General features: G+C 32.9%; 4 protein-coding genes across 4 annotated transcripts; 1 reads left to right on the top strand and 3 right to left on the bottom strand.

Annotated features, from left to right (window-relative positions):
- Nucleotides 1-65: 65 nt before the first annotated feature.
- On the bottom strand, nucleotides 66-2504 carry LOC114252867 (transmembrane protein 164). Its single transcript, XM_028187542.2, has 6 exons — nucleotides 2193-2504; nucleotides 1875-2057; nucleotides 1676-1792; nucleotides 1490-1568; nucleotides 1307-1407; nucleotides 66-1227 (listed from the first exon to the last, which is right to left on the bottom strand). Exons 1-6 carry the CDS (start codon nucleotides 2325-2327, stop codon nucleotides 979-981), a joined length of 864 nt encoding a protein of 287 aa, XP_028043343.2. The 5' UTR covers nucleotides 2328-2504; the 3' UTR covers nucleotides 66-978.
- Nucleotides 2505-3246: 742 nt separating this feature from the next.
- Nucleotides 3247-6503, bottom strand: LOC149503120 (uncharacterized). Its single transcript, XM_089740306.1, has one exon. The coding sequence runs from the start codon at nucleotides 6457-6459 to the stop codon at nucleotides 3568-3570; it is 2892 nt and encodes a 963-aa protein (XP_089596432.1). The 5' UTR covers nucleotides 6460-6503; the 3' UTR covers nucleotides 3247-3567.
- An 877-nt stretch (nucleotides 6504-7380) lies between these two features.
- Nucleotides 7381-8660, bottom strand: LOC149503119 (uncharacterized). The gene has a single exon (XM_089740400.1). It carries the CDS (start codon nucleotides 8503-8505, stop codon nucleotides 7381-7383), a length of 1125 nt encoding a protein of 374 aa, XP_089596526.1. The 5' UTR covers nucleotides 8506-8660.
- Nucleotides 8661-10362: 1702 nt separating this feature from the next.
- Nucleotides 10363-11630, top strand: LOC149503118 (uncharacterized). The gene has a single exon (XM_089740399.1). It carries the CDS (start codon nucleotides 10506-10508, stop codon nucleotides 11628-11630), a length of 1125 nt encoding a protein of 374 aa, XP_089596525.1. The 5' UTR covers nucleotides 10363-10505.
- The last annotated feature ends 1905 nt before the right edge of the window (nucleotides 11631-13535 follow it).

Genomic DNA, 13535 nt, shown 5'->3' with positions numbered 1-13535 from the left:
TTATGTGTTTTTAACTGTTCTGAGATATTTGACGTGTAGTTAGCGTTAAAAAATAAAAGTTAAAGGAGCAAGAAAAGGCATTTTATTTCAAGTAAAGAAAAATTGTATGGCTTATATAAAATTGAGACGTGATCCCATACAGGGCTCTTTTTGTCTAACTTTAAAACATTTTCATACACCTTCCTTATAATTTTCTTTAAGCGCCCACGGACAAGACGATCTCCCATGTGCAAAATACTCGTAGTGATGCTATTGCACTTAACACTTTCGGAAACATTTCATCATTTAATACCCTTATTACCCTACACCTCTGCTCTGAGAACTACTTAATATGGAATGATCCCATCATGTCATTGACCATACCAAAACCCATCACCAGATTAGAATTAAACTTTCTACCTGGAATTGCTACATTCTGAAGTGTGGCCAATGATAGTTCTTGTACCAACTGGCTCTGGAAGCAATTTTGCTTCAAGTGTGGTAGTAGAAGTAGTCAAAGTACGAACAACTACCATTGGGTTATTTGATGCAGTTCAAAGGGTTTAGTATGACAAAGTGAGGTGACTGACATACACTATGGCCTTGCGAGTATTAGTGATATGTAACTAATATTGGTAACATTATTCGACTTCTTGTGAATATATTACTCATCATGATTAGTTCACCATCCTCATACCGCTTCTTCTATCTGCTTCCACTTATGGAGTATGAAATTGTATCTATGGTAAATGAATTCTATTGAGGATAGCTGCTCAACTAACTTAAGCCTATTAAGGCTATTCTTCGTTTGGGTACATTGATTTACTTTAGTTATGAATAAAAATGTTTTTCAGGACTTAATTATTATCTTAAATGTTATCATAACCAAGTGGACGCGACAGATTATATTATATATTCTATATTAGACAATTTAAATACTTTATTATTCTATTAGGCACCTCAAATGAGATTATAGGCCATTCAAATGATTTAAAACATTTAATCATTATGAGAATGTGTGGCAAGCTGGTGCGGAAATTTGTTTTCTTGCAAGCAGTCTTTCATTTGGGGTTTAACTTTGGTAGGTGGAAATTTTGTTAAACAGAATTCTGCAATAAGGCAATATGCTTTGCCAAGTATTGGACATAGTAATGCTTGATGAAGCACAGCTACAACACGGTACCACGGTCCGTCAAATGGATCCAGGATGGCTGGACAAAGCATATGATTCAAGTTCACTTGGGCTGGCTGAAAATGTTAATCATTTTTAATGATATAGTTAATTTCATAATATTAATTTATCAATAATATTGTTATTTGTACTTACAATGGCTATAATTTGTAATATGATGAAATGATAGAGCAAATTTAGACAATAGCTAAATACAGACCAATTAAAATCTCTTATGGGTTCAATATTATATACGCCTGAAATAAAATAAAAAAATAGTCAAAATTAATCTAATTGTTTAAATTACCTAATAATTTTACTAAAGAAACAATTTCTTACCTCCAAGTCTCAATAAATAATAAGGTATAATACACATCATACCATGTTGTATCCAGTACAAGGCAGCTTCCACAAAAATCTGTTGATGACAACTTCACATTAATAAAATTAGCAATTCAAATTTGCATTTGCAATGCAAATTCATAAATGTTTTTACTATGAAATGAAAAAAATTCACAAATATACCTTCCTGGAAGCTGTTTCTGGAAATAAAAAAGCAAGAAGAGGTCCATTTAACAAATATAAATGAATTCTAAACAATGCTGTAACAATTTTACTTGGTGGAGCAGCTAGTAAATAAATCTGAAAATAAATTTAAATATTTTATATAAGTAGAGTTCAAAAGTGTCCTAAACATTATCCTAAAAGTTTTTCCATTACTTACTTGTATTAATGTTGTTACATGACATGGATTCAACAAATATATCACAGTGTGTGAAGCAAATTTAAACCCTATTTCCATTCCCCATAATAGTGCTAAAAGGATTAAAAGCAATCGTTTGCCGCCTCTGTCACTTTTGGTGTAATCCGTATCAATGGGTATTTTTAATATTGGATAAGTCTTCACCTAAAATTCGAATAGTTTTTAATTGAAATGATTTAAACTTTTGCCAGAATTCAATGTTCGCTAGGTATTCAAGTTAAATTTAAGTATTTATACCAATTTAAACTTGGTATTAATTAAAGAAAAATAAATACATACTAATAAATAAACACTTAATAGAAATACAATTATAGTTTCAATAATTTTTCTCTGGGGTGTCAAAAAGAAGGCACATTCAGGGCCCACATTTCTTGGGACAGCTTTATTTGCACCACTATACGCCCATTCGAACATTTTTATAACATATTCAATTCATCAATTTTATTTGAGCAAAAACGTCTTTACTTCATAACTAAAGTCTAGTTCATAGATTATACACTTAATATATTTGAGAAAATAAATTGACTCGGCTCATTTGTACAATATTCATAGATAAATAGAGACTTATTACATACTGACCATAGATTATACACTTATTATATTGACAATACAGTATACACATAGTATACCGGTAAAATGGGGCGATTAGGGACAAATTCCAACTTTATGACCAATTTTAAGGTAGTTGTTGATGTATATAATGCTATATCAGGATCAAAATGATTGAGTCTTGGGGGCATCTTTGTTGTCCAATTTAAAACTATGCAACTAGCATTCCAGTTTAAGCAAAAAAAGCAAAAATAGGTGTAATCCCTATTTACCCGGAAATTGCGGTTAATTGGGACGAAATGAGAAATTTGCTAGGGTGGGCACTACATACTTGGTTTTAATTTATTTATTTATTTAGTTGCACCAACAAAGTGATCATCAATAAAAGACATTGAAAAACTAACACTGAACAAATATTAAATATTTTATTATGTATTACTTAGACATTTTTGTCCACCTTGAGATTTCATTGTTCTTATTACATGTCTGTGCAAAATCGACTTACTTATATTAAATTGCTTAGCTATTTCAACTAAAGACTTATTCCCAATTAGGCAATTGCCCAATTGCTGTTTTTAATATTAAGGGATAATATCTCTTATAAGGCTTTGCACTCTTTGATACGTACACGCGAGGCATATCTAAAAATAGAAAACAATACGTAACTGATAATATAAATATTTACCAAACAATAAAATAACACATTGATAATTTTGAATAAAAGTTCTAGACAAAAACATCATGAATAAACCAGATTTTTACCAACAAATTTAAAAAGTATTGTTTTTTTTTTTTTTTTTTTAATTTATTGAAAGCATTGGCAACACGGCCATCAGCTTAAACTAATTTTACAAAAAAATAGTACATGAACTAGAACTTACAATAAAAACACAAATAAAAGAAACAAACCAAACCAAGAAACAATTACAAATCATTGAAAACAACAAATTAATGACAAAATGAATTGCAAGAACTTACTATAAAAAAAATAAAAAATTACAAGTTTTCTTTCAACAAACAACAAAAAAAGAACATGAGTCGTTATAAAAAATAATTAAACTTGCACATAAGCAGGAGACCTATGATACATTCATGAATTATACATTCATAGTCGTTCTATAGTGTGAAGTACAAAATTATACACTATTGAGAATAGTTGTGGAAGCTTTAAAATACCTTGAATGGAATTAGGAATAGATTTTAAGCCTGTGTCTTTACATAATGCATTAAACAATAATCTCTGTTGATTGAATTCAGGACAATTAAAAAAAATATGATCTAGATCACACATGCCAGAGTTACAATAAGTACATGCAGTTGATTCACTTAACTTTAATCTAAAAAGATGCGCAGGAAAATGGCCGTGGCCTATACGTAATCTACAAATAATCGATATAAAGGCTCTTCCCGGGAAGAATCTAAAACTATCAAACCAAGATTTAGTACTAGGTACTGGGACTATTTCAGCTAACCATTTACCTTTCGTTTCTCTGGACTTAGACAAGTAATTATACCAACGTTTCATCATATTTTGTTTAATTGAATAAACTAAATCTGAGTACGGAACTTTAAAATCGGAAATATTTATATCTTTTGTAGATTTGGCTAATTTATCAACAAATTCATTACCCACAATACCACAGTGACCTGGCACCCAGCAAAATTCAATAAATATATTTCTGAAATACAAAGAACTCAAACAACTTCTTAACTTATAAATTAAATAATTTACAGATGCACTAATACATTTATTTTTAAGAGCTTGCAAGGCGCTCATTGAATCAGATAGAATTAGAATTTTGTCCCCTGCAGAGTAATTTACTCGAATGTGCTCTAAAGCATATATAATACCTAGTACTTCAGCCGAAAAAACAGAGAAAAAATTGCTACATTTATAAACTGATCCTATGTTCATGGACGAATCAAAAAATGCAAAACTAGTTCTATCTTTAGTTTTAGAGCCATCTGTATACACTTTAACAAAATCAGTCCTATCTTCAAGGAACTCCAGAAAATCATTTTTAGATTTAAACTTGATTAGATCAACAGCCACATCTCTCAACATGTCATGAAAGTTATATTCGAAACAAGGCAATAGAGTAGACCAAAATACCACATCCTGAAATTCAAAATTCAAGTACGTTAAGGCACTGGATATGGATGAAGAATTAGGAAGCGGAATTAAATTATAATTTGGAATATTTGCATACTTCAAATACCTGTAAGTTACTTGATTATCACGGCTAATAAGCTTAAGGCAATAATTATCTAATATAAAACTTCTTCGTATGAATAAAGGAACAATACCAGCCTCAACTTCCAAGGAATTAATTGGAGACGACATCATAGCACCAGTAATTATTCGTAATGCTCTATTTTGCACAATATCTAATTTCTTAAGAATAGAAAAATTTGCGTCCGAAAAGAACATACAGCCATAATCGAAATGGCTTCGGATTGTTGCAATGTAAATCGTTTTTAAAACTTTGGGATCAGCTCCCCATTTTATTCCAGTTAGCGATTTTAATATATTCAAACCTAATTCAGCTCTTTTACAAATAACATCAATATGAGTTTTCCACGAAAGATCAAAATCTAGAGAAAGACCAACATATTTTACGAAAGATTGAGCAGGAATAATATCATAATTGTATAAAACTTTAGGGTAATGCAATCCATTTTGGGAAAATAAAATTGCAGAACTTTTGGAAATATTGACCTCAAGTTTTAGGGAATTTGTAAGTAAATCGTAAATATTACGCAAACAACTATTCATAACCGATTCACCACTTTTAATATCATTACAGTTTACATAGAGAACAAGATCGTCAGCAAAGAATAAATGTTTAACAGAATTTGGAATTTTCTTTATGAAACATACTAAACTAAGTATGAATATGAGAGGTGATAAAACGCAACCTTGAGGAGTACCTTTTGTAGAAATTTTAGGACCAAATAAACTAGATTTAATTTTCAAAAACATAGAGCGCTTGTTCAGGAAATTGTACAGCCAGAACAGAACATGTCCTGGAAAGCCTAAAGAATGTAGACTTTCAATAAGGTAGGAATGATCTATATTATCAAAAGCCCCTTTAATATCCAAAAATACCGCTAATGTAAATTGATTATTATGGAAGTTATTTTTAATATCGCCAATCAAACAGCTTAAGTTATCTATTGTACTTTTACCTTTACGAAATCCGTATTGAGTACTTGGTATTAAGTTGTTATTTTCAGTAAACCACTCTAACCTGTTTTTTAACATAGTTTCGAAAATTTTCGAAAAACAAGAAGTTAAAGAAATGGGTCTGTGAGAATTGATACAGTTGGGATCCTTGTAAAGCTTTAAAATCGGTACTACATGTTGAGTTTTCCAAATCGGAGGAATACAGTTGTTTTGCCAAAGATCATTAAATATTTGACATAAAATTTCCTTGGCATACTGGGGAAGATTTTTGATTACTTTATAAGGGATGAAATCAGGACCAGGGGAGGTTTCCTTTTTATTTTCTAACGCAGTCGCAAATTCGCCCATAGAGAATGGGTCTACCAGCCATTGAGCCTCCGGTTTTCCGTGGCTGTTAAAAAAATCTTGTAACTTAGATTCGGAAATTTCATTCTCAGAACCAGCTATCGAATCCAAAAACAAAGATGCATTAGCGGAATTTTGAAAAAAACTTGAAGACGTAGAAATATTATTGAGTTTAGCGTGCTTAAATCTACGAATGTGATCCCAAATAATTTTACTCGAAGTCATTCGATTGAATGATGAACAAAGATTCATCCAGCTTGAACGTTTTATTTCATATAAAGTTCTTTTCTTCAAAGCGTCCAGCTTTTTAAAAATAATATAGTTTTCCATATTTGGATAATGCTTGTACGATAATAAAGCAACTTTGGCTTGTAAAACTACGCGGTCACAATCAGCATTCCACCAAGGAACAGCTTTGGAATAAATCCGTTTTTTGTGCGAGTAACACTTTTTGTCAAAAGTCATTAATATGTCATGTAAAATACTCAAAAACTTATTATAATTTTCAAGAGAGTTATCAGCGAAGCTAAAACTTGAAAACTCACTTTCACATAACTTATTAAATTTTGACCAGTCAATCTTATTAAAATTTATGTTAGCTAAGGAGGTATTATCTAGTGTATCAACTTGATTTATTGAAAAGGTGGTCGGGCCAAAGGAAGAAATAAAAGCATCGTTAAAGACTTCAATAAATAGAGGGAAATGATTACTACTGAGCAAATCATCAAGGACAGAAACTGTGCAACTAGAGCTAAGAGCAGGGGATGCGAATACTAGATCCAATACATTACCTTGTTGACCAAATGGAGCAAAGGTCGTGATTGTGTCATCATTTAAACAAACCAACTCAGAACTTTCCACATAATCATGAAGGGCTTTACCTCTTCTATCATTGACTCTTGAACTCCAGGAAGCATGATGTGCATTGAAGTCACCAATTATTAAATAATTATTTGAAACAAATTTAGAACATGAATCTTTCAATAAATTAATAGTGAACTTACCATTTGGTGGTGGAGGAATGTAAACACATAGAATGTCAAAAGAAAAATTATTAATGTAAACTGTAATTAAAATATTTTGAAAATGATATTGAGAAATTGTGTCTATTATTTTAAATTTATACTTAGAGCGTAATGCAATAGCAACCCCACCATGTGGTTGGTTGGAATCTCTTCTTATAACATTAAATCCAGGTAATTTGATGATTTTATGTGAAGTTAACCAGGTTTCATTGAATAAAATCATATCAACACACTTGTCCAGTTTACTGAGGAAATCTTTAAGTTGATCTAATTTAGGAAATAAACTTCTAGAGTTCCAATGAATGATATTAAACTGACCAACAGAATTATGCATATAAGATTGAGTAGAACTATCCATAATTTATGATGTAAAATTTGTTACTAGCATTTCTTTAATTAATTGAGTAGATATAGGTCCAGAAGGGGATTTAGAATCCTTTTTCTTTAACAATTCTATTAAAGTTTTTGTAATGGTTCTGATGACAATTTCTGAATTGATAATGTCTGAAATTAAAGCCCTACCTTGAGGGGTCTTCGCAGATATAGGTATGTCAGAAGAGGTCACGGGGTTCTTAATAACAGGAGTCTTTAGTATGGCTGCATATGATGTTTGCTTGCCGATGATCTTATTTTTTACTTCAGCAACCTTGGCTGCCTTTACTGAGCAAGAGTAAGAAACTGCAGAATGTGACCCACTGCAGTTGGAGCACTTGAAGATGTTGGGAGTGCTGCACTCCTTATAAAAATGATTGCCTGAACAAATAGAGCAAACTTGAGTGGCTTTACAGGCACCACTTCCATGTCCGAATTTGTAGCATTTGAAGCACTGTAACACAGGTCTAATATAATCCGAAACAGGCATCCAAATATGCTCGTATGTGACGTGATCAGGATGGCTAGACGCCAAAAATGTAACCAGCACAGTTTGCAGTGGCTTGTCACTTCCATTCTCTTGTTTTTTGAAAAATCTTTTTACTCCGAGTATTGTGCATGAAGCTTTTAAATTTACTAAAAGAGATTCTTCGTTCAATTCCACAGGAGCTCGAATAATTCCTTGACTCTCAATGCTATCGTAAGGTATTTTTGCTGTCCAATTGTTTAACTCCATAAAACTTACATTTAATAAAAAAGCGTTGGCATCCCGAGCACAGCCAAAGTAAATTTTAGCAAAAAAGTTCCCAGCAGCTTTGACATACTGGACCCCTTGAATATTTTTTAATGCTTTATTTATTTTTAACAGGTCCATTGGGACTCTGTTATTTGGTTGTGAGATGCTTGATTGAAGAAGCACTGGGTATTCTTTTTTTGTAAGGTCTTCGTAAAGAGCATGGTGGTCTTTAAAAAGACCGCGCTTATTTTTAATGAAAGTCATTTTTATTTTGCGGCTTTCGTCGTATTCAGATGACTTCATTCTTCTTTTTCCCATTATTATGGGAGCGGACACAGGGGCGGAGCTGAAGCCCTCACCCCCGTCGTCATCGTCCATTATTACGGAACACACTTATGAAATATAATTTTAAACTCAAACACAGTGAAAAATTAGGAAACAATGTCGTAAAAAAGGGCTAAAACCAAATAAATTAAAATTAACTTGAAAAAAGCGCCTATTTAGTTTGACGTTCCCGCCCTTTTTTTCTAAAAAGTATTGTTATAACTACATAGACAACCCTAGAAACCTGTACCTATTTATACTTAGGTCGTTTTCATTTCACGTATTCTCATCCCAATTGACCCCTTTTTCGTTGTTATTTGTACCTAAGACGTCCCCAATATCCCCAAAAACAACAGATTTTTACATGTATGTTTATTTTATCAAATACAATAAAACCAATAACAACTGAGACTTACCTTTAATACACATGATGGTTCAAACACTAAATAACGTTTATAAATCACAGTCGTCTTCTCTTATTATCAAATAAATAAAAGAGAACAAAGTTTCTAGCACTAAAATAATGACCACCACAGAAAGTTAATTTGAAACGCGATTTTTTATAAGTTAGCAGCTATTATCATGCATATTCAGAGTTGTTTTGTAAACTTTCAACATTCTACTATTAAACTAAAAAAAATTGAAGATTTTGCAATGAATATAAAACTAATATTGAGTGTCGAAAGATTTTCCCGGTTTTTTCCCGATTCGCCTCTCAATCCCTAATCGCCCCATTTTACGGTACACCGAATACACGCTCTTTTTTATTGTGGCTCGCATGGTTTGTGCATTAGCCAGTGTCAAGTAATAATATTTTTTTCGCCGTTTTATTTATTTACAGTTTATGAGTAATAAAAAACGCAGGGAAACTGTCCATGTTGACCATTATTAATATCAGTGTAAGTATGAATTAAATTAGCAGCGTGGGACGGTATAGATAAATTAGGTTAAGAAAATAATTTGATTTATGTAGTAATTATCTGCAAATAACAATATGAAGTGAAATGAAATGAAGTGTGTTGGAGGGTTAAATTTGAGGGGACTCGGTTCTGTAGGTGATTTATAAACACTCTGCTTCATGTTATAATTATATTGCAAACACTTTGTACACTATTACACCATTACAATATTATATTTTTATAAAACTCTAAGATTTTTAGAATCTTTAGAATCTTTAGATCTTTAGAAGTCGTCGTGGCCTAAAGGATAAGACGTCCGGTACATTCATATCGAGCGATGCACTGGTGTTCGAATCTCGCAGGCGGGTACCAATTTTTCTAATGAAAATACGTACTTAACAAATGTTCACGATTGAGTTCCACGGTGAAGGAATAACATCGTGTAATAAAAATCAAACCCCCAAAATTATAATTTGCGTAATTACTGGTGGTAGGACCTCTTGTGAATCCGCACGGGAAGGTACCACCGCCCCGCCTATTTCTGCCGTGAAACAGTAATGCGTTTCGGTTTTGAAGGGTGGGGCAGCCGTTGTGACTATAATACTGAGACCTTAGAACTATATCTCAAGGTGTGTGGCGCATTTACGTTGTAGATGTCTATGGGCTCCAGTAACCACTTAACACCAGGTGGGCTGTGAGCTCGTCCACACATCTAAGCAATAAAATAAAAATAAAAGATGTTGCTCTGTCCGTGTTTGAGTGAGAAGCAGTGGCTTAGCTACCTAGGGGCTAGGCGGGGCAGTGCCCCGGGGCCCCCAAGCTCAGGGGGCCCTTGAATCCATACCAGAAATCTCAATCGAACGAAATTTTGGAAATTTCTCCTATTTTCAAAATAGGTCGTGACAGGTTGCAACCCCACTTTAATCATGACAGCTCAGTTGAGAGAAATTCAAAAGTTATGCCTAAGGAATTCCCTTAAATTCTTTTTGTAGATTGGCAGTGCTGTGAAAAAGGGCGGGAACGTCAAAATAAATAGGCGCTTTTTTTCAGGTTAATTTTAATTTATTTGGTTTTAGCCCTTTTTTACGACATTGTTTCTTAATTTTTCACTGTGTTAGAGTTTAAAATTATATTCCATAAGTGTGTTCCGTATTAATGGACGATGACGACAGGGGTGAGGGCTTCAGCTCCGCCCCTGTGTCCGCTCCCAAAATAATGGGAAAACGAAGATTGACCTCATCTGAATACGACGAAAGCCGCAAAATAAAAATGACTTTCATTAAAAATAAGCGCGGTCTTTTTAAAGACCACCATGCTCTTTATGAAGACCTTACAAAAAAAGAATACCCAGTGCTTCTTCAGTCAAGCCTCTCGCAACCAAATAACAGAGTCCCAATGGATCTGTTAAGAATAAACAAATCTTTAAAAAATGTTCAAGGGGTACAGTATGTCAAAGCTGCTGGAAACTTTTTTGCTAAAGTTTACTTTGGCTGTGCTCGGGATGCCAACGCTTTTTTATTAGATGTAAGCTTTATGGAGTTAAACAATTGGACAGCAAAAATACCTTACGATAGCATTGAGAGTCAAGGAATTATTCGAGCTCCTGTGGAATTAGATGAAGAATCTCTTTTAGTAAATTTAAAAGCTTCATGCACAATACTCGGAGTAAAAAGATTTTTCAAAAAACAAGAGAATGGAAGTGACAAGCCACTGCAAACTGTGCTGGTTACATTTTTGGCGTCTAGCCATCCTGATCACGTCACATACGAGCATATTTGGATGCCTGTTTCGGATTATATTAGACCTGTGTTACAGTGCTTCAAATGCTACAAATTCAGACATGGAAGTGGTGCCTGTAAAGCCACTCAAGTTTGCTCTATTTGTTCAGGCAATCATTTTTTTAAGGAGTGCAGCACTCCCAACATCTTCAAGTGCTCCAACTGCAGTGGACCACATTCTGCAGTTTCTTACTCTTGCTCAGTAAAGGCAGCCAAGGTTGCTGAAGTTAAAAATAAGATCATCGGCAAGCAAACATCATATGCAGCCATACTAAAGACTCCTGTTATTAGGAACCCCGTGACCTCTTCTGACATACCTATATCTGCGAAGACCCCTCAAGGTAGGGCTTTAATTTCAGACATTATCAATTCAGAAATTGTCATCAGAACCATTACAAAAACTTTAATAGAATTGTTAAAGAAAAAGGATTCTAAATCCCCTTCTGGACCTATATCTACTCAATTAATTAAAGAAATGCTAGTAACGAATTTTACATCATAAATTATGGATAGTTCTACTCAATCTTATATGCATAATTCTGTTGGTCAGTTTAATATCATTCATTGGAACTCTAGAAGTTTATTTCCTAAATTAGATCAACTTAAAGATTTCCTCAGTAAACTTGACAAGTGTGTTGATATGATTTTATTCAATGAAACCTGGTTAACTTCACATAAAATCATCAAATTACCTGGATTTAATGTTATAAGAAGAGATTCCAACCACCCACATGGTGGGGTTGCTATTGCATTACGCTCTGAGTATAAATTTAAAATAATAGACACAATTTCTCAATATCATTTTCAAAATATTTTAATTACAGTTTACATTAATAATTTTTCTTTTGACATTCTATGTGTTTACATTCCTCCACCACCAAATGGTAAGTTCACTATTAATTTATTGAAAGATTCATGTTCTAAATTTGTTTCAAATAATTGTTTAATAATTGGTGACTTCAATGCACATCATGCTTCCTGGAGTTCAAGAGTCAATGATAGAAGAGGTAAAGCCCTTCATGATTATGTGGAAAGTTCTGAGTTAGTTTGTTTAAATGATGACACAATCACAACCTTTGCTCCATTTGGTCAACAAGGAAATGTATTGGATCTAGTATTCGCTTCCCCTGCTCTTAGCTCTAGTTGCACAGTTTCTGTCCTTGATGATTTGCTCAGTAGTAATCATTTCCCACTACTTATTGAAGTCTTTAACGATGCTTTTCTTCCTTCCCATCCTTCCTTTGGCCCGACCACCTCTTCAATAAATCAAGTTGATACACTATAGTCGGATTTTTAATTAGACGAAGCCAGCTGACAGTAGCTAATGTCACTTTGTGAAATAATGTTGCTATATTTAAAGTAATAGTGATGCGTTCAGTTCTCGTTCAATCACATAAATGAACAATGAGTGTGAAGAGTTACTCATTAATTTCAAACTATAAAAGAATATTATTTATATTTTACAATAAAATTGTATTAAAGTGATCCAATATAATAATATGTTACTAGTAGTATGTAACTACAATCAGTTTTTTTTATTTTCATTACCTATGTACCTATAATTGTTATATTTTATACATCTATAGTTTCAACTATATGATGCATTGGAAATAGGACAGTCTTACAAGCTTCCTCGCAATGTTTTTCTTAATGTTTAAAACACTCGGTATTCAGTACAGGTAGATACCATAGGAACATAATGTTTCGTCGAAAACTCGTTGGTATGTACAAAGCATGGCTAAAATTCGAACCCCGTGCCCGATATCGGCAGTTCGGCACACTAACTATTCACTAGACAATCGAGGCAATTTCATTAATTCAGGAGTTTTTTCAATCGTTCACTTTGTCACAACACTATTTTTATTTCATCAAAAACTGACAACACAGTAAACGTCAGTTTACTTCGTCTAATAAAAAATCCGACTATAGATAATACCTCTTTAGCTAACATAAATTTTAATAAGATTGACTGGTCAAAATTTAATAACTTATGTGAAAGTGAGTTTTCAAGTTTTAGCTTCGCTGATAACCCTCTTGAAAATTATAATATGTTTTTGAGTATTTTACATGACATATTAATGACTTTTGACAAAAAGTGTTACTCGCACAAAAAACGGAATTGTTCCAAAGCTGTTCCTTGGTGGAATGCTGATTGTGACCGCGTAGTTTTACAAGCCAAAGTTGCTTTATTATCGTACAAGCATTATCCAAATATGGAAAACTATATTATTTTCAAAAAGCTGGACGCTTTGAAGAAAAGAACTTTATATGAAATAAAACGTTCAAGCTGGATGAATCTTTGCTCATCATTCAATCGATTGACTTCGAGTAAAATTATTTGGGATCACATTCGTAGATTTAAACACGCTAAACTCAATCATATTTCTTCGTCTTCAAGTTTTTTTCA

This window comes from Bombyx mandarina, chromosome 04, assembly GCF_030267445.1.
Source record: "Bombyx mandarina strain Sakado chromosome 04, ASM3026744v2".
Classification (NCBI taxonomy): domain Eukaryota; kingdom Metazoa; phylum Arthropoda; class Insecta; order Lepidoptera; family Bombycidae; genus Bombyx; species Bombyx mandarina.
This window is presented reverse-complemented; position numbering and strand designations above follow the sequence as displayed.

Excerpts from the sequence above, each read along its gene's own strand:
- LOC114252867 (XM_028187542.2), bottom strand. The coding sequence starts at position 2,327 with ATGTTCGAATGGGCGTATAGTGGTGCAAATAAAGCTGTCCCAAGAAAT. Across the intron at positions 2,058-2,192 it reads TATTAAGTGTTTATTTATTA|GTGAAGACTTATCCAATATT; the intron begins GTATGTATTTAT and ends TTCGAATTTTAG. Across the intron at positions 1,793-1,874 it reads ATGTAACAACATTAATACAA|ATTTATTTACTAGCTGCTCC; the intron begins GTAAGTAATGGA and ends ATTTATTTTCAG.
- LOC149503120 (XM_089740306.1), bottom strand. The coding sequence starts at position 6,459 with ATGACTTTTGACAAAAAGTGTTACTCGCACAAAAAACGGATTTATTCC.
- LOC149503119 (XM_089740400.1), bottom strand. The coding sequence starts at position 8,505 with ATGGACGATGACGACGGGGGTGAGGGCTTCAGCTCCGCCCCTGTGTCC.
- LOC149503118 (XM_089740399.1), top strand. The coding sequence starts at position 10,506 with ATGGACGATGACGACAGGGGTGAGGGCTTCAGCTCCGCCCCTGTGTCC.